At 35.6% G+C, this 21,415-nt stretch overlaps 1 protein-coding gene across 1 annotated transcript in view; it reads left to right on the plus strand.

The window, feature by feature from the left end:
• The window catches only part of LRRK2 (leucine rich repeat kinase 2), a 68,866-nt gene that overhangs the window by 29,361 nt on the left and 18,090 nt on the right, over positions 1–21,415 (plus strand). The window contains exons 19-37 of the mRNA XM_054213252.1: positions 1,558–1,813; positions 2,021–2,209; positions 3,586–3,707; positions 4,483–4,552; positions 5,018–5,238; positions 5,754–6,004; positions 7,275–7,423; positions 9,267–9,360; positions 11,241–11,427; positions 11,823–12,004; positions 12,534–12,763; positions 13,761–13,888; positions 14,980–15,198; positions 16,254–16,455; positions 17,076–17,164; positions 18,136–18,323; positions 19,255–19,409; positions 20,425–20,571; positions 20,725–20,916. Of these exons, the coding sequence (XP_054069227.1) occupies positions 1,558–1,813; positions 2,021–2,209; positions 3,586–3,707; positions 4,483–4,552; positions 5,018–5,238; positions 5,754–6,004; positions 7,275–7,423; positions 9,267–9,360; positions 11,241–11,427; positions 11,823–12,004; positions 12,534–12,763; positions 13,761–13,888; positions 14,980–15,198; positions 16,254–16,455; positions 17,076–17,164; positions 18,136–18,323; positions 19,255–19,409; positions 20,425–20,571; positions 20,725–20,916 (3,271 nt within the window). The remainder of the gene's footprint in view (positions 1–1,557; positions 1,814–2,020; positions 2,210–3,585; positions 3,708–4,482; positions 4,553–5,017; positions 5,239–5,753; positions 6,005–7,274; positions 7,424–9,266; positions 9,361–11,240; positions 11,428–11,822; positions 12,005–12,533; positions 12,764–13,760; positions 13,889–14,979; positions 15,199–16,253; positions 16,456–17,075; positions 17,165–18,135; positions 18,324–19,254; positions 19,410–20,424; positions 20,572–20,724; positions 20,917–21,415) is intronic.

The following is a 21,415-nucleotide window of genomic DNA, read 5'->3' on the forward strand; positions in this document are numbered from 1 at the left end:
GTAATACATGGAAATATATATAGTTTTATCACTTTAAAATTTGTGTCTTTGGGTTCCTTTTTCTTTTCATGTAAACTTATATTTGGCAGATCACAGCAGCAACACCCTGTGCAATCTAACTGTGACCTAGTGATGGTAACCATTGCTACTCACGGCGACTTCAGACTCAGTCTGATTTTCATTGAAATGCCTGCCACTTTATTGAAGCGCATAGGGTCACTGTCACCTAGAATGTGCCCGCGCTGATGGTTCAATTCTGATGCAAGTTCACTTTAAAGTCCATGCTTTCCAATTGTTTACCCTGTTCACATGCAAACCTGCGTTCAATCAAGTACTGACTTAGCCTTAGCTTTGGAGTATTTTTGAGGAAGAAGACTTAAGCTCAAGCATAGCAAACTCCCCTTATTTTTTCTGAACTAATCAGGCATAGATGGCAAGTCCATGAGAGCCCCGTCCATGAACTGATATTCCAAATTCAGCTCCTTCCAAGCTCTCTGAGGCCAAAATACAGATGGACTAGCAGGCAGCACTGTGCATAGTTAGGCTTCAGTGTGCTTAGTCCCACTCTGTTCTAGACCTGCAAAGATGACTTTTTCCAAAATGCCTGCCCTGGAATGGTGGATTGTTTTACTTTGTGTTCTACTTAAAGATGAATATAGTCATCAGGTTTTGTGCTGATTTAACTGTTCTGGTTAGAATTCTGACTTTTTATCAACATAGCTGAAGTAATAAAACATCTTGGAATGCCTGCAGTGACAGTAGCTGCAAAGAACTTGATCCAGACAGTGGCCACATCCAGAGCATCAACTATTTGAAATACGTTGGTGTCTGAAATAAGGCCATAGGCAAACATCCCATCTGGATTCAGCCATGCCAATGGAGAGGCTGTTCCCACTGGCTTATAAGTGCTCCTTGCTAAATGTGACTGCCTTTAAAATTTTTTTTGAGAAAGAGTGTATATGAGCACGTCTTGAATTTCCTTCAGCGTCAAAGTTTTAAATGGTCCAAGATAACCCCACCAGTACTGCCTGAAGTGAACTTGGAAGTGTTTACTTCTGCTGGCAGAGCTGGCTGGGTGATAATGCACAGCTGATTTTGGAACTGACCAGCCATCCATGGAGTCTGAGGTAGGCAAATCAGTGTTAGTGAAACACAGTGGAAATACTGAAGGAACTGGAAGTATTTCTAAAAAATATTTGTAATATTCACAGTCAAGGCTGTTCTGTGTAGCAATGCGGGCTGAGAGACTGGAAGCAGTAAAGCTGACTGAGGCCAGTGAGCCTGAGTTCCTTAGCACTAGGCAAGGCTTGATGAGTATCACTGTTGTTGCCTGTTCATCTGATATCCAGGCGTTCGTTATATTTTGGGCAGACTTCAGGAAAATGGGAATTGTTACTCAGATGCCTTATGCTCTGAGGGATAGGGAATTGTGTAATTGAAAAAGAGACATGATACTAAAAATACAATTAATCTGAATTTGAGACAAGTCTCTTAATGCCATCTGAGCTGTTGTTTGAGTGCCTCACATAAATTTTTTTCATTGCTTTTGTCTGTTAGGTTTGTGAGAAAGGAAATAATCCTAAATTGGTAGAATTGCTATTAGCCAATGGTGCTCGAGAGCAGGATGTTCGGAGTGCTTTAACCATCAGTATAAAGAGAGGAGATAGTCAAATCATCAGCTTGCTCTTGAAGAGGCTTAGCCTTGATGTCGCCAACAGCAGTATATGTCTTGGAGGATTTGGTATTGGGAGACTAGAACCTTCCTGGCTTATTCCTTTGTTCCCAGATAAACTTACTCCATTAAGAAAACAAAGTGAGTATATACAGAATTTGCTATACAAAATGTGTTAATATCTCTTGATGGTACTATATAAGTATTTTAGATCCAAGACCTTCAGTTGAGGATCTCTTCATAGCATTCAGCTTGTTACAGAAAGACTGCTAATTTCTGTGATTTTTTTTTAAAGCTATTTGGATTTCTTGGAGAATATGCTATCTTTTCAGTTTCTTATACATACAGATGCAGGTTCTGCACTGGCAAGAATGGTGCTTAAATTCCAGATGAAGAATATTTCAGAGGATAGATCAAAAGCCTCCACTGATCTAAACTTCTCTGAAGATGGAGTGGATAAAAACTATGATTGGAATTTCATTTCTGACCCGTTAGTGGACAGTGTTTTTCCTTTGAGTGATGATATTGATAGTGAAGGTAATTGTTTTTCTTTTCTTTTTTCTTTTTATAATCCAAATCTAGTGTAATAGGGCTAGATCGTAGCCATAAATCAATTGTTTATTTGTATTTGAGACAGAAAACTTCCCATGAAAGAAATACTTTTCTCTAAATTTTTTTTTTGTGGTGACATTGGAAAATAGTTTGTGATTAATATGTGCTTTACCTACAAAATTAGGACCTTAAAGCATTTTATTCATTTATGCGCTTAAAATTAGTTCTTCACGCATTCAGTTTCTTATAGAGAAAAAGAGTGGGATTCGTCCAACCGAATTTAGATATTGACTATTTTGATGTCTGTTTCTGAGCTATTCTCAGATGCTGCCTTTAGAGTCAATGGCAAAAACCAAGTGCTCCAAGAGCACAATTTGTCTCATCATGAAGTCAGGTGTATTGTGATCTAGAAACTCCTGTTCCCTGGGTTGTCTGTAAATAAAGCGCGCACAACTATGTCTGGTATAGAGGACTATATTGTCAACAAATAAAGTAGGTGAAACATGCCCTATCCCAAAGGTATCTAATTGATCAGAACATGTAAATGACAAGCCTGGGTTCAGTCCAACATCATTCTTGGTAACCATGTCAGGAAATCTGAATGTCTCTAACTTTTATTCAGATGTCACTGGTGTTTTAGAACTGCTGGATACTTAAAATCATCACAGATGAAGAATTTGAATTTTAGAACCAGAGAATCCTAAGGAATTTTTTTGCTTTTGTTTTGTTCTTTTCCTTTACATCATTCAGCACCATTTTTCATTTCTGTAGGACTGTAGCACAGACACATAATAGGTACTATTAGTTGCCCATATAGAAAAGTTGTTGTCATATGTAAATTATGGTAAAAAAAATACAGGCTTTGCTAACAGGAGTGATTTTAGGAGTTCTAAAAGTAGCTTTGAGAAGGAGAACACTAGATGAGTCCAGACAACCCTATATCACCACAGCCAGAGTGGCGTTTGATGTTTTCATTCCCAATAAATGTGGGAGTGCAAATTTATCTATTAAAATATAAACTTTTTCTATTTTAAAAAGTTATTTACAATGTAGTAGCACAAAGATGTGTTATGAAACATGTGTAATAATCCCAGCCTGCTGGAAATTTTAAATGATAAAGCTTCAATGTAACAAGCTGCAGGTCATATTTGGAGCATGGCAGGTTGGTACGGCCCATGTACTGTAAAACACGTTGACGACATTCTTGGCCTATTGCACACACAATTAACCAGTGAGATCCTGCCAGTATTGATGCTTTTGAAATGTATCTCTCCTTTGTATGTCAGCATCTATATTACAGTTGAATTCTGAGCCACATCTTTAAATAAATTTTCTTACTTATTTTTCCTCCTGTGTACTAGGAAGTGAAGGTTCACTTTTTACAAAAAAGAAGTCCAATTCCATTGCAGTTCCTGACTTATATTGTAGGGAAATGGCATTTCAAAGAGGTTCTCCTACTTTGCCACGACATTCCTACTCTGTGGTAAGTCAGATCCTTACTCATTCCAGGATTCTTGTAAGTCCATCTGTGTTGCCTACAGCAAAATTGTGAATAATCAAGTATTAGGAAAGGTCTTGTAACCGTATGGGCTCTCGTCTCACTGTTGCCATTTAATATTTCCTTCCATTGCTGTCCAAGTACTGTGCTCCAGATCACTGCACAGATGAGAGTTTATTTCAGCAAAGATGTATGATCAATAAAAAGTACACATTCTTGTGAATTGCTCAGATTTCTGGTCTGATGTTCAAATGCAGATACAGAAACCATTGGCCTATTCACAGAGACTTAACTAGCCCTTAGTGAAGCTAATCTTCAGAGTGCTACTGTGGTCAATGACGAGAGACCTATTCCATAAGAAGACGTAAGAGAACAAATCAGTGGAATCAAAGTCAGGTTCCTGCAAGAGGAGCTTGTTGCTTTCCATTGACTGTAAAGGGAAACTAGGGAGACTGGCTTCCCTAGAGAAAGTTATTTTTTGTAATATCCTGCTCCATCCTACTACCCCACCCTACTGAAAGTCATTTTAGGTTGCCAAAAAATGCACTGCTGTTCTTTCATATTGCATGGATCAGTAAGTTTTATAAAGATGTGACCTCTTGTTATTTTTAGTTGCAATGTACAATTTCTTTGTGTTCCCCCTGGAAGTTCTGATAAAAAGAAAGCACGATAAAAAGACATTTACTGAATTCAGATCATTTCAGATATCTGCATATGTCCGTAACTGGTTTTTTTTTTGTTCTCTTCCGGGACTTTCCAGGGACCTGGCTCAGATTATGAACCACTAATGAAACAAAGAAGAAAATTCTTCCCTTCTGATGAATCCCCCAGTAAGTTAATTATACAATTTAACATATATATAACGGCTTTTTCGTCCTTAATGCTTTCACAACTATAGCATGCAAAGATCTTAGTCAGATTATATATTTGTTTACCAAGAGGAGGATACATTCTGGAAATACTACAGTGGACTACAAATAATGCATATGTAGGGATTTTTTTTTTTTCTGGGCTTCACAAATAATTTATGTAGAATCAAACCAGCAATGAAATTTCCTGAGTGCCCTTGTTACCTTTCAAAAGCTATTTCTGTTGTGCAGTGCATAAACATCCATCTCTTCCCTGCTGTCTTATAAATTTCTGTCTCTTAGTATAAGTCTTCATGGATTTGGATCCTAACCAATATCCAAACATTCACTGTCTTCTGCTTCTTTAGATCCCAAGTTGATTGATCTTAATTTTAATTACATGATAAATGAAATCATGCTGTTTTTCCCATGTTTTTGTTTTAATAGAAGGCATCTCAAAATTTTCACCATATATAAGACCATCAGACAGTCTTTCTTCATTGATCTCAGAGAAAGAATATATTAAATCACTAGATCTTTCATCAAATGAGCTGGAGAACATTGATGCCATCAGCCAGAATAGCTGCTTAACTAGTCATCTGGAACATCTTGAGAAACTGGAGCTGCACCAAAATGCTCTTAAAAACATTCCAGAACAACTGTGTGAAGTAATTCTGCATAATTTTATGTAATACAAGTTGAGATTAGTTACAATAAATTGTTTGTCTCTAACAATGTACCCATAACAATGCTACTTATGAATATGGGTGTGTATTTTTGCATGCTTCATACATTCACTCAATTTTCATTCAGTGGATTTATGTTCAGCTAGAAATAAAAGTATTTTTTTTATGGAACTGTTTAAGTCACTTACCGCAGAGAACTGCTTTAGGACATGTTATATTGAGTAACATAATAACGTAAATGGAACCGAGAACTCCAGGCAATTCATATTTGTTAAATTTTTTGAAACTGAGCTAATTAATTTTGAGGAATGTTTTATATTTTATTCTGTAATAGAAATATTATGGGTTACTTTGGTATGATTGCTATTTTCTGCTATTTTTCCTAGTGAGAGAAATATAAGGAAATTAATAAATTGTATAAAATATAACTCAATTTAAAACCTATAAATTAATATTTTCATTTAACTTTCTAAAAACAAATTATCATTTTCTTTCAGAACTTGAAATGCTTGACTTACTTGGATTTGCACAGTAACCGATTTACTTCTTTTCCGACTTATTTACTGAAAATGAATTGTATTGCAACTCTTGATATCTCTCGAAATGACATCGGACCCTCCTTTGCTTTGGATCCAAACCTCAGATGTCCAACTCTAAAGCAACTTAATCTTTCATACAATCAGCTGGTGTGCACTCCTGAATTTCTTACAAATGTTGCTGAAAATCTGGAACAGCTATTGCTAGAAGGGTGAGTAGCATTAGTAAATGGACCGTAGCATAACAAACGTAACGGAAAATAGTATTTGCCATCCAGAGTGATGACTCTTACAGCATGGAAAGGATTGTTTATTCAGCAGTGAAACACTGACATTGTCTTCCAAAAGTGTATATTGCTACAGTTGTCAGTGTTGTACTGCAAAATACAGAATTACAGAATATCTGTGGGCCTTGATAGAATGTAACAGCATTGCAGTTTCAGTAACATACTAAAAATGTTGTAGTTCAGCGATTTTCTGCTGACACTCTGTTCATCCACAGGACTGTGTTGTCTAACGTATTCAGCTAGGTTTTCTGTGTGCAGAATACTTTCCAATTTATTTCGTATTCACCAAAGGTGTTTTGGAAGTATGATTTGTGGAAGTGCATTTATTGGTATGAATATGTTTTAAATGAGAGAAGCAGAGACTATATGTCATTTTTTTTGTTTACCAGCACTTTTTATCATATTTGTTAGTGAGTGAGATACTTCATACCCTTGCAGAATTCTTAAAAATGCTATTATTGATAGCTCTGCAAACTGCAGATGCTGTCTCTTTCATCTCTCATAATTTATTTTAAATAAGGTGGTGATATTTTTTTTACACAGAAGTTCACATAGAATAAAGATAGCAATACATGTAACTAAAACAAGCGTCATTAAATATGTGAATCAAATTTACAAAAGCAATATTTTAAATTCAAAATCCTGTTGCATTTCTTCATTAGCTTTATTTTGAACTTTATTAGCAATATTACCCTTGCAAAACAGTGCTGCATAGTTCTTTTATCTCTGTGTTTTCAGGACCTTTGTCTCTTTCTGTTGTTTTTCTTCCCAGAGTCCATTGTTTGTAATATTACATACTCATCCTGAATTGTATCCCCTATGTGGGATTCCATGCTTTTTTTTTTTTCAGATCGGTAGTCATTCTGTGATGATAATCCTGCGAACACATATCTTTACTAAACAGAACTACTCACAAATGCAACAGCCCTCTTTGTGTGGAATTGTGAGGAAATGACACCTTGTAGTACATTCTGACATTTACTCTCCAAATTATTTGAAAAAATCTTAATATCCATCATGTAACTTCATGTTGCCACATGTACCAGTATTTTTGCTGACTGGTCAGTCTTTATACAGATAAAAGTCTTCCTTTTGTTTACCATTGTAAGGATAACATTGTCAGATCAATACTCTTTCACTTTTTAGCTAATAGTTTCTAAATAAAACATGACTTTTTTTTTTCTTGTTATCATAGAAACAAAATTTCATGCTTATGTTCACCCATATGCTTGAAAGAACTGAAAATTTTAAACATCAGTAAGAACAATATTTCATCCCTTGCTGAGAATGCCCTTGTGGGCTGTACAAAACTGGAGCAGTTCAACGCCAGGATGAATGCTCTTGGTAAGTATCTCTGAAAATAGGATCCACCTTCTAGAAACCATTCCAAGTCACAAAAGTACTCAGCCACCAGTATTTGGAGTCTTGGGAGAACAGAAAAGAACACCATGTATGCTTGTCCTTGTTTATACAGCTCCCTAAGCATCAGCTTTTGATCACTGTTGGAAGGAGTATACTTTCAATGGGGCTTGATGGGCATTTGATCTGACTCAGCGTAACTCGTCTTGTTTTTACCTTTGTAGTGGATGCTATAAAAATGATTGCGTGTACTTGAGATCGTACATACTGTTGGGGAAGTTAGAGGAAATAATTCAAAGTTAGCATGCAAATCTAGTACTAATATAGGTTTAATACTGTACTGAAATACATATCATACAATCATCCTGGCTTGTATTGGAAATAGTGTGGCCAGGAGGAATAGGGAAGTGGTTGTCCCCCTGTACTTGGCACTGGTGAGGCCACACCTTGAATACTGTGTCCAGTTTTGGGCCCCTCACTATGAGAAAGACATCGAGGTCCTGGAGCATGTCCAAAGAAGGGCAACGAAGCTGGTGAGGGGTCTGGAGAACAAGTCTTATGAGGAGCAGTTGAGGGAACTGGGATTGTTTAGCCTGGAGAAAAGGAGGCTGAGGGAAGACCTTATCGCTCTCTGCAGCTACCTGAAAGGAGGTTGTAGCAAGGTGGGTGTCGGTCTCTTTTCCCAAGAAACAAGTTAGAGGATGAGAGGAAATGGCCTCAAGTTGTGCCAGGGGAGGTTTAGATTGGCTATTAGGAAAAACTTCTTCACCAATAGGGTTATGAAGCATTGGAACAGACTCCCCAGGGAAGTGGTTGTGTCACTATCCCTGGAGGTATTTAAAAGACGGGTAGATGTAGCGCATGGGGACATGGTTTAGTGGTGGACTTGGCAGTGTTAGGTTTACAGTTGGACTTGATGATCTGAAAGGTCTTTTCCAAGCTAAATAATTCTATGATTCTAAGTATTATCACACCATATCCAACGTTGTCTTCTGAATAAGATAGGATGTTTGATTCACTTGCCTGAACGCAGGTGTCAATTGAGATGCCCTGAAGTATCCCACTTGGCTTCCAGCTTCTGGTTCAGAAGTAACAGGTCTTCTGTAGCTCCTGTGTTGTATTTCCAAGCCATGTGCAGATAGCTCAGGTACCACAGGGCGGATCACCTTCACTAGAACCCAGTGTTTAAGCAATTTAATTGAGTTCAGAGTGTGTTACAGCGATTTAGCATATTTTATGCAAAGGTGTCAAAATTAATTTACCTATGAAAAATAAAATTACATAAATGAGGTTTTAATGATACTGCAGGAGTTGCTAAGTTATTGTCAGAATTTATTTCGGTCTTCAAGACAAAGTTTTTTGACATTTTGACATAAGGCATTTTGAATTATTGTCACAGTATTTTAGAAGGTAGCTCTTACACCTGCATTAAGCACAGCTGAGCCATTAGAGTCATTTTTATATGCAAAAGACCCATCACTCACTGAGTGAATTATGGGAATGTTATATATACTGGCAATACAGCAAAGTGTAAGTAAGATTATTCCAGGGTTTAATGCCAATATGAGATGAAGTATAATACCATGCAAGGTGATAAAAGCCAATACATTAACTCAGTTCTAAGCTTCTTTCATTTGGGGAGTTTAGTTTTAAATAAGCTTTAGAAAAAAAAATCAGATTCTGCCTTTGGTAGCTTGTACAAAGTCCTGTGTATAGCAGATGATAGACCAACCTTTTAGTCTGTCTTTGATTTTTAGAAAACTCCAGTCTTAAAAATAGTTTAAATAGTTCTGAAAAGTAATAGGATTAACCTCTTTTTCTACTCTAGAAATAATACCTGACTTGTCGTCCAGCATAACAAGCTTAAAATTATCCCAAAATCGTTTTATTAATGTTCCAGAAGCAATTCTTCTTCTACCACAGTAAGTTATTATTTTATTTACTGAAGTTAATGTCAAGTTCTTGATGAAGAAAACCTGATGGCGAGGCCTTTGTTAAGCAGAAAATTCTGCATGTTTTACTGATTTTCAGGAAATCTCTCTTGGTTAAATCCAAAACTTAGTAGCTTTTAATTGAAGACAAATTAGTCACATTTTCTTCATTATTTTGAGAAATTCTGTTCCTCAGATTCAAATCATTGTTATTGAAAATATACTGCTTTGCTGCTGAAGCTGACAATTCTTGCTGAGAAGACCAGAATTAATTTATTATCTTCTTGAAACCAGCAATAAAAAGATACTGGCAATTCTTCCTTTTCAAGAAGTTCTGCAGACTTTTGCCCAAGGCTACTGAGATCAGTTTTTCACTTCCCAAATATCACAAGATATCTATTCTCAAAGAACGACACTTCCTCTAGATGGAATTGTGATAAAGATGCATGTGATATTTATTTTGCTATACCTTCAAGGCATTACTCATGTGAAAATCAGACTTCTGCTTTTTTTTTTTTTTTTTAATAGAAGTTACTGACCTTAACGGGTCACTAGAATCAGATTGTGGAAGGAGTGCTTGAAAAGGATGATCAGATCAGTTACCTGATAGATGTGGGTAGATACGAGTGCTGATGGCACCGTGGGGAGGGCAGATGCACAGATTTGTGAACTTACATTAATCAAATTTGCATAGAGCATGTCATTATTAGCATGCTATTACACTGTTTCAGCATGCAAACGTTTATATTTACAGCAACATATTTAACGGATGTGTTGAAAAAGGCGCACCTTTCAGCTTCTACATCTTCTAGCCCAGACAAGTCAATAAGGAGTTGCATGGAATTTTTTGCGTGCCTCATGTTCCACAGTAACATAAACAGCATATTTGTCCAACAGATGACATACAGAAATTAAATGTTCTTTTTTTATGTAGTTCTTAAATACCTGTGTAGTTGAACTATATAACTTAAGCAGATACATGTATTTACAAACATGTATTGATAGAAACATTCTGATAGAGTGAGATATCCATACCATGTGATGTTAATCTCCTAAGTTAGGAGCAGGAAAGAGAGCAGTTCACATAACCTAGTTTATAAGTGAAATCTGGGGTTCTAGAAAATTGATAATACCAGGAAGTTCCCCATTGTGGTTTTTTTTTAATTTGAAATTTATAAAAAAGCACATGAAAATACATATTAGTATTACGTTAGATTGCAATTAACTTTTTTAACACATTTATTCTAGTAAGTTAGACATTGCACGTAACAGTGTACTCCATGGTCCAGTACTCACCAGGAACTGGAATCCTGAGCTAAACTCTATTCTCTGTTACCTGGATATAAGTGTATATTAACTATACGTTTTACAGTTTAATTACTGAATATTTGCACTACAGGAGTGTGAACCATATTTATCTGTGTCTTCTACTCATCTGAACAGAGCTACGCATGTCTGCAAATCATGGAAAGGAGGAAGGAGACTATTATCACAATACGTACACTTATTTAAAGTCACTCTCTCATTTACTATCTGAAACATTTACACAAAGTACAATGTGGATGTTTATTTTCATGACCAGGCTATTTGATTCACAGACAAATGCACTGAAAGAATGTTATACTGAATCAATCATATGTATTTTCTTATAATTTTTTCTGAGGTAATGAAGACCTGCTTATAAAATCTTAATTACTTTTGCTCGTAGTAGTAATTCTCTATCTTCTTTTTTCTGCATTCCTGTCAGAAAACTGTCTGTTCTGATATCTAATCCATTTGTTTACTTATTAAAAATTAATACAGTTCTAGTTAATCTCAGTTTTATTTTTTTCATTGGCTAATTTTTCTCCTTTTTATTTTCACGGGTTTAGTTTGCGATCAGTAGATTTAAGCCAAAACAAGATCATAAGCCTGCCTGGACCAATGCACTGGAAATCATTAAACCTAAGGGAGCTGTTATTTAATCATAATCAAATAGATGTCTTGGACTTGAGTGAAAAGGCATGTGCGTGGTCTAGGCTAGAAAAGCTACACCTGTCCCACAACAAGTTAAAGGAGGTAAAGTGTAACATTCTACCTAAAGAAAATGAAATTACTTTTCAGTTGAATGCAATTTTTCGATTTCATTTGATTTTCATGTCACCTCTTATATCATTGTAAATTCTATTAGTAAAATGCAATGTAAGTGTAAATAGTATTTCCTGTGAATGAAAATCACCATATTCTATTAAGCTTTTCTGTCTGGCATCTTGTGTCATATAATCAGTTTGTGTAATTAATTCATTGGGGTCCTTTGTCTATTAGTGTTGGATATTAAGCCTGTTCATTAAAAAAAGTTAAACTACAGCAGTAAAAATAATACCTAGTTTTTTTAAAATATTTAATGTATTCATGCTAATACTTTTTTTTTCTTTTTTTTTTTTTAATGTTCCATTAAATGTTCTTTTATTTAGATTCCTCCTCAGATTGGCTTCCTAGAGAACTTGACTTCTCTGGATGTTAGTCATAATCCCGATTTGAGATTCTTTCCAGACGAAATGGGAAGACTGTCCAAAATCTGGGATCTTCCTTTGGAAGGCCTCCATCTTAATTTAGACTTCAAACATGTGGGATGCAAAGCCAGAGACATTATCAGGTTTGTTGCCCTATTGTTCTTGAATATTCTTGTTTTGCTTTCTTGGGATATGCAGTAAGCATTAAGAAAATAACATATCCTTTTGAAAAGACATGCTGGTTTGTCCTGTGAAATTCCAGCATCATATCATATATCGTATGTCATATCATTACATGTCAATACACACATATAAAACAGATTTTAGTGATTTAGACTACAATAGTATTACTTCTTGAATTTGGTGCTTCTATAAACCGTGGAATAAATGGTGCTTACCAATTATTTCTAATATGTTTCTTGTGTTCCCAAGTGCATTGCACAGAGCACATTTTTGGGTAATTACAAAACAAAAAAAAAGGACAAATTCTGAGTTAAGCTTTAACTTTCAAATCATAAATTTGCATAGACTGTTAAAATCCCAGTAATATCAAACAAATATTGAAAATTTTAAGAAAATTGTATGGTTTTAGATTTTTCCTTGGTCTTGAGTTCTGTTGGTATTTTTCTTTATTATACACTTCTGTGAGTTCTGCAAACTTTTTTATGCCAGATTTCTTCAACAACGACTCAAGAAGGCTGTACCTTATAACAGAATGAAGCTCATGATTGTTGGAAACACTGGCAGTGGGAAAACTACCCTGCTACAACAACTAATGAAATGCAAACGAACAGAATTGAGCTCTCCAAAAGCTACAGTAGGCATTGATGTGAAAGATTGGATCATTCAAGGGAAAGGCAAAATGAAGAAAGAGCTTATATTAAATGTGTGGGATTTTGGAGGTATTTCAAGAGTTTATTGTGCTTTATTATTGTCTTCTCTAACATAATACATCACTTAGAGTCAGCCTGTGAAATTTCTACATTGTGGCCAGCAGAATCACGCAAACTTACCTTAAAAGTTAAGTGACCACTTATAAATTAGTGAATTCTGCAAATTGGCAGCTAATCCCTCAAATTTAATATAAAGCCTCAGGAATTTCTCATCACCAAACGTGGTCTGACCACTCTTTTCAATCATAGCAGTGTAGAACTGTCATTTTAGAACAGTAAAAAATGGCTTGTAATCACCAGAAGAATCGTCTTCCACTCAACTCTGTTTCTCCCTTTTATAGTCTGGGTCTCTCAAGGCTCTACAGTATCACTGTTTCATAAGGTCACAGAAAACAAAGCTCTTAGGAGGAGTCTTTGAACTATGGGCTTTTGGAAGACTTTCTAAGTTTGGGGAACTCCAGAAGCACTTCTAAAATTCAGGGGTATTTTAGGCTATAGAAAATTCTTTTTAAACATTGGTCCATGATCATGTAAATACAGTCTGTATCACAACGGATAGGCACAGAATAGCAGCATTCAAGCTGAATGTCCTGCTTCAATTGTGCTTAATCACATGAATTTAGGAGTCTTATTTTAGAGCTGCTGAAAGAATAGGAGAAAGGGAGGGAAGAAGGAAGGAAGGAGTGAGGGAGAAATTCAGTATTGTAGTTCTTAAAGAATCATGACCTTTCAAGCTGTCATTGTAGCAACCATGTTTATCCAGTTGTTAAATCTTACACTTCTTGATTTACATAGTTCAACGTTACACTTCAGTGAATGATCTACCATAGAGTACCTGCCTAAAATTCATAGTTATTACCCATTTCCTGTCAATTTAGATAATTTTCTGTAAGCATTCATTTCATTTGTGGATTAGTGATCTGAGAATAAGTGTTCTCCTGCTTTTTTGTGATCTGAAGATGTTCAATGAGGGAAGTACTAAACAGTGGAAATTTTTTAACATTAGGACAAGAAGAGTTCTACAGTACCCATCCTCATTTTATGACCCAAAGAGCTTTATATCTTGCTGTTTATGATCTCAGCAAAGGACAAGCAGAAGTGGATGCTATGAAGCCATGGCTTTTTAACATCAAGGTAAGCCACAGATATGTACAGAATGGAATTCCTCTTTCCAGAGAGCTTTTGGTGAACAGCAAATTAACTACACGTATTTTTAGAGGGGGAGGAGAAAAGAAGCTCTTCAGCAAATAAAAATAGTAAGACAAAACAAGAGCTGAAATACGTCAGATATTGGATATGAAAATATTTGTAGACATACAAAGACATACATGCCATTGTAGATTCTGGGGAGATCAGAATTTGACTAATTTAAAACTGACTAGATGCTGGTTTGAAACCATGCTGTTAAGCGTATGCTTAGCCTCCTGTTGTTAATAGAGATGATTCCAGGACTATGATAAGGAAATTGGTCTGAGAATCCGCCTATATATTTTTCTTTTGCTCTAAGTATTTTATTTTCCTTTAATGGAATCACCCCATGGTGAGCATTACTTGTCCTTTCCTTTTGTATGATGGTTAGCCATGGCTGGGCAATGCAATTACATAAAGATTTTGTATACCGATCCTGTTTGTTAAACTTGTCTTTTCCTCTTCACCTTGAGCAGTGATACGGGACAGAGGGTTACAGTCAGTTTAGTGTTGGTGAAGACCATTTCTGATGTGTTCTCCTTTGCTATGCAGTACTAGCAGGTGTTTCATCGCTGCACTGTTCTGATGGGAACGAGCACAGTACCCTTTACTTTTTAAGGAAAAATAAAGTTATCCCTCTATTTTACTGACAATGTTATTAATCTGCAAAGCTTGAAATCCAGATCTACACTGCTTCCTTTTAGAAAAAGCTGATTTTTTGGTATTTCTATTTTGAAATTGACTGCTCTCTGTATGTTAAAAAATATGTTTCATATAGGCTGATGCACTTTTATTGCCTTATCCAGTGAAGGCTATTATACGGGATTGCTGTTTGAACTTATTCTGAATAAAGCCATCAAATAGTATTTCAGATTTCAAACTTACTTAAAGAGGTATATTTAAAGAGGAAGAAAGAATTGCTTTTTTCATTGTAATGATTGTTTTGACTAAATTGCGCACTTTTATAAAGGTGGATGTAAAACAGTAACATCAACATTCACTACTGAGTTAATCAGCGGTGTGGATCTTACTAACAGGCTCGAGCTTCAACATCCCCCGTCATTCTTGTCGGCACTCATTTAGATGTTTCTGATGAAATGCAACGTAAGGCCTGCATGACTAAAATTACTAGAGAGCTGTTGAATAAACGAGGTTTCCCAGCAATCCAAGATTATCACTTTGTGAATGCTACGGAAGAATCCGATTCCATTATCAGACTTCGGAAAATCATAATAAAGGAGAGTCTTCACTTCAAGGTAAGCTACATACTATTTGTAATATTGAAAACATCCTAGTTTTACTTAAGTAAATACATTTTTAAACATTAATTAAAGACATAATTAAATACATTTAAATACATTTTTAGTGTGATAGCAAACTCATAAGATCTTACACGTAGCAAAATAATGAAGGAAAATTGCCAGTTTTGTTTTCATTTCATTTTCTACCAAAAAAATCAACTTAGTAAAAATGTCAGCTAAGTTTTGTACCAGTTACATTTTCACAAAGTACTAATGACATTTTTGACACGCAAAAATGCTACATTGCGTTGATGTTTAACTTCTTTGAGAGGAAGGTTACAAACTAAGAATTGGAGATTGTGGGAAAATTGTTTCCCTTTTTACTCAAAAAAAATTACTAGTTCAGCCCCCATGAAGAATGAAAAACCTGTTTTTCAGGTGCAGACTAATACCAAAGGTCAAAGGATGTCTCCAGGAAGGAACTCATGCTCAGGAAACAGGGGCAAAGCACCCGACTGTGTTTCCCTTCAGTGTCACTAACCTGGCCAAACTTATTTCTTCCTCTCCTCTTCTCCACTGACTATCAGCAGTGGAGACGTTTAATTGACCTACTGCCCTTTTCACCCCAGTTTATCTAACGACATGTCTAGAGATATTACAGATTATAAGAGTTATCTTTTTTTTTATTCATTTGCCTATTGTCTTGTGTTAACCTGAGATGTATGACATCATCTGTTCGTACATTGGATATTTTCCTTTTACTTCAAATCAAAGCTTCTCTTTGAACTTCTTAGAAGACATAATTTTTTAATTTTTATGTACATGTAATAAGGAAGTATTTTCTTCTTTGAGTATTCATTTATAGAAAGACATTCGTATTGTAATTCTGAAAGAAGAATTAGTCACATCTAATCACACCTTTCAGAAGCAATGTTAGTCAATAAATGAGTATTCTTGTTCCTTCTGGCTGCTAGTATTGAGTGGACATAACCACATTACATCTTAGTTTTATTGTCTGCATTTCACATGAATAAATAATACATATAAGATTATTATTCTTAATTATACAGATCAGAGATCAACCAGTGGTTGGTCAGCTAATTCCTGACAGCTACCTGGAACTGGAGAAAAGAATTTTAATGGAACGTAAAAATGTCCCAGTTGAATTTCCTGTGATTGATCAGAAACGCTTACTGGAACTGGTACAAGAAAGCCAGTTACAATTGGATGAAAATGAACTCCCTCACGCGATTCACTTTCTAAATGAATCAGGTAGAATATTCTCTTCAATGTATGTTTGTTAGCACTTTGTTGCAAATCTGCAGCAGACAGACCTGTACACATTTTTAAATCTCGCACAGGGTTGCCACAAAGTGTTGAGCTGAAATGCTTAAGCTTGGGTAACAGTTTTATAATCCAGGTTGTTATGTCATAAAGGAATTCCATGATATAAAGGATCATTACTGTAACAATTTATATATCTTACCCCTCCTTGAAAACATCATACCTGATGGTTAGACAGCAGTTTCTGAAGAAAGATGCAGTTGTAATAGCTTGAATAGAGTAGCAGTTAGGCAAATACATGTAACAGCTTATCTTAATGCTGTACAGACTTTGTAAGATTAAATAATAAACCACACCGAGCATAGCTGCTTGGCTAAAACCGAAGTCCGTTTACAAATCTAACAAAACATCTGAAAATAAAGGTAAAGCTGAAGAAACGATGATTGCATTCTACTCTCCTGAGATATTGACATAAATTCAGTAGCTGTATTTATTATTCAAATTGTTCATGTCAAGTCATGTAAGAAAAACAGCCCAGAGAGGGGTGTTTATTTTGCTTAATATGGAGCTTGAGAAATGCATGGCTAATTACAATATTCTTTGTGCAGGTGTACTCCTTCATTTTCAAGACCCAGCACTACAGCTAAGAGATCTGTATTTTGTAGATCCTAAGTGGCTATGTAAAATCATGGCACAGGTTAGACTCTGATTACTTTTTGTATCTATATTCATGGAACTTTTTCCCCTGTCTCAAACCATTGTAATTTATCAGTGGTTCTTCTTCACCATTGCTTAACTGTTTCATGATCTAGAATTTTCTCAGGGCCCAGATTGGTTTACCTGGCTCTTTCTGTTTCCTTTGCTTTCTAGACAACCGTCTGTCTCAGTGGTTCTCTGTTTTTATGCTGTAATGTCCAATATCATTTAAACTACACTGGACACAAAAATACATCTAGAATAGAAAAATGCCAGGGATGCAAGATAATCCTGCAATACATTGTGATAGGTTGAAGTGAAAGCTGGAATTTTGGATTAAAGTAGTAAGAATGGGGGAAGAAGGGTCATTGTATGCTTGGTCCTGACGGCAGAGGAGAGTGATACAGATTCACGTGTTGGGACGGGAGAGTAGCTTAAATGGAAACCATCGCTGATATATTGATCTAGAAACACTTTCAAAATTTTTATATGTACATATTCAGATTTCCTAACCTCTGAAACTTTACCTTTCATTCAGTGCAGGAAATGAGATGGCAAAAATGTAAGTTTGAGCCTTTAAAGCTGGTTGGATTGAGTTAGAAAAGACCTAGAAGATCATGTTGTCAGTACCAGTATGCTTGTGTGAAGTGCTGATATGAAAAATCACTGTACATAGGCTTCTTTCAGAGAACACTTTCACAAATTAACTCATGGAATAAATCTCCATATAATGTGGAGTAGTGAAAGCTACTGAAGAATGGTAGCACGCTAGTGGCTTGGAGAGGTTGAATACTTTCACTGCTGTCGTCTTGCTGGTTAGCATTATGGAAATGTTTGGTTTCGCTGTGAAATGTAGTCCATTTTTTCCCCCTAACCAATAGGCTATCAAATATTTCAGGGGAAAAAAGATTGTCAGGAAAATGCAATCTGATGATGACTGTACACCTGAAATTGTTTCACTTTTTTTGAAAGATTCTGACGGTGAAAGTGGAAGGGTTTTCTAAATATCCTAAGGGAATTGTTAAGCGTTCAGATGTGGAAAAATTCCTTTTAAAGAAGAGCAAGTTTCCTAAGATCTACATGTCACAATACTTCAAGCTTCTGGAAAAGTTTCAGATTGCGTTGCCATTAGGAGAGGATCAGCTACTAATCCCAAGCAGGTAAGCAAAGAACTAAACCCACACATGAGAGCCATAGGGATCAATTGAAATTAAAAGCTCCCATCAGGCTAACTAGTTTAACTGACCATCACAGCTGTTCCGTATATGAAAACATGATACATACTTAGTACACTACATTTTAGTGAACAGTTTCACGGGCATGTTAAGCCAATCTTGTAGCAAATAAAGCTTACATCCTGTTAGCGTGGTGGATAAATGGAATCTATAAATGTTAAAAGGCTTTATGAGGATAATATTTCTTTTATAGTTATGATGCTTTGAGACTGCAGCAGAAAGATTATAATTTAGCTTTACATCATGGTATGCCAGCATTGCGGATATTTATTGCGTTATAAAAGATAACCATGAATTTCTGTAGCCTGTTTGCTTGGAGTGAGAATCACAGTCAAGTTACTCAGAGGCAGTATCTCCTCCAAACAGTCTAGTTATTAAATGTGGTGACAAAAAAGTGTTATGTATTTGAATGCAGTCTTTTTGCTTCATTTGAAGCAGGTGACACAGTTTCTCTGCCTCAGTTACAGATTTCCCTCATGTGTTTAATAATGCTTATTTTGCTTAATGGAGAGAGTGCTGCATGGTTGCATTGGTTGGAGTTTCTACATTCTTCAGAGTCCTGGGATAGATTTGCTCTGAATGGCTTACCTGGCTTATGTGTGTTTCAGGTTTTTATAACATTTACATTTGATATCTAATGATTGTTAGTGAGGTTCTATTGGGTTTAAATTACAGCAGAACTTCACTTTATTACAAACAAGCAGAATCGGAATATACACTATCTGTCTGCTCCCTGATCATTTCAATCATTCATTCATTAATAAATAATGCATTTTACATAATAAATAATGTATGTCATCAATCAGTTTGGATAAAGTACATCATTAAATACTGTCTAATATTTTTATTCTTTCAGTTTGTCTGATCACAGACCTGTTATAGAGCTTCCCCACTGTGAAAATTCAGAAATTATTATCAGGCTTTATGAGATGCCGTACTTTCCGATGGGATTTTGGTCCAGGCTGATCAACAGGTTGCTTGAAATATCACCTTACATGCTGTCAGGAAGAGGTACAAATCTTTATCTTCAAAAGCAAGAGTGAGCATGTTTGCTTTGAATGCCAACATCTGCATTTTAAAGCTCTAATCCCTAATATTGTTTTGCTTTAGCTCATTTCTGGCCAGTTCAGAAATGTGAAAAAAGAACAGTGGACATTTTTGTAACTTAGAAATATCCAGATAGTGCCTGATCTGTACAGTGTTGTGTAAAAGAAATTAAAGGTTGTATGCAGCCTATTTCTCTTTTTCACATGCTAGAGATAGAGGAAATCCTTAAATTTATGCAATATTGCCATTCTCTTCTACAAGGAATACAGGAAAAAGGATATGCCTTCCACACAGAAAACCAAACTGCTTTTCTTCAGATTCATTCCTTTATGAAAGTCTAAAACCTTTGCTTTTATCAGAAGGCAGCGGGGGGAGGGGGAGCATCTTTAATTTTTTCCCAATAACTCTATGCTTTGACATGAGGTCTATCTGCTGAACTTTGCAATTTCATTCATCTTTGTTTTTTTAATGTGTGATTTATGAATACCGGTGACAAGTAAAGTATGAAAAATATGCATTGCTAGACATACAAATGTCATTTATAACTGCCTGGTCTCCTGGCATTTGATTTCCTCCTGAGCACAGGCTTCCATATTCTTAATATTTCACGTATGTGTGATAGAGGGAAAATTTAAATCACTGACTTTTTTTCATATGTTGCCTAGGATATTCTGTATTTGAACCTGAATGTACCTAAGCATTTCTGTAATCCATGCATGCATCACCTGCTGCATGACTTACTGTCTTACCATTAAATATTTAGTTTGTCTTATAGAACTGAACATTAGTTGACGTGCATTCAGCTTTTGTGGAGCTATTCCGTCTGCAAAGTTTTAGCCTTTATTTTATTTTTTATTTGGGTAGGCATAAACCTACAATCATAATTAAATATTTGAAGTACCATAAATTATTCTTCATATTTTAAAATACGACATTCATATTGGAGATCAGATTTTTAATCTTTTTTTGTATTTTCTAGAGCGAGCTCTTCGTCCTAATAGAATGTATTGGAGACAAGGCATCTACTTGAATTGGTCTCCTGAAGCTTATTGTCTAGTGGAATCAGCAGTATTTGACAACAACCCAGACAGTTTTTTGAAAATTACGGCACCTTCTTGCAGAAAAGGTTAATTATTCCTGAGCCTGATTTTTGCTCCAGTTTGATTGCAGCTTGGCATTTTGGTTTGTTGTGCTCTTGCCTTTGGAATGTAGAGTTTAGCTTTGTAATTACAAGTATGGCAGGTTGAGGCTGTAATTTCCCTCTTCTGATTTCTTAAAGGGTGCATCCTTTTGGGGCAAGTTGTGGATCACATAGATTCTCTTATGGAAGAATGGTTTCCAGGTTTGCTGGATATAGATGTATGCGGTGAAGGGGAAACACTGTTGAAGAAATGGGCTCTGTACAGCTTTCAGGATGGTGAAGAACACCAAAAAATACTACTCGATGACTTACTTAAAAAAGCTGAAGAAGGTATATATTTATGCCATTTGAGGTTGTTCAAGGTATACCTGCATGTAGATAAACATTAAACGACATCTCCTTTATAACATTTGTGTACTTCATGTTATTTAAAAATGTTTCATTTCTGTAAGAAATAATTACAGTATGAGTCAAAAGCAACTTGTTATTTTTTCTTACGTAAGAGCTGTTAGTGTAAGTATAGAATATGGGGCAGATTGCAGCTATTCTTTATAGTCATGTATCAGTGGCAATAATGAAAAGAATTGTTTTGTCATAGTAGCGATAATGTAACTTCATTCATGGAACTGAAACCAGCACATAGTAAAACTGATACTAAATCTTTTGATTGGACCACATAGAACAGTAATTTAAAGGGCAATATTCATGATAACATTCTACATACTAAGAGAATTCTTTCTTTTTATAGACAGAAAAATAATCTCTTGGTTAGTTTGGTGTTGTTACATAGCAACGTTTGCTATCACATTTGATTGGTACATATACAGAA

This window comes from Rissa tridactyla, chromosome 1, assembly GCF_028500815.1.
Source record: "Rissa tridactyla isolate bRisTri1 chromosome 1, bRisTri1.patW.cur.20221130, whole genome shotgun sequence".
Classification (NCBI taxonomy): Eukaryota; Metazoa; Chordata; class Aves; order Charadriiformes; family Laridae; genus Rissa; species Rissa tridactyla.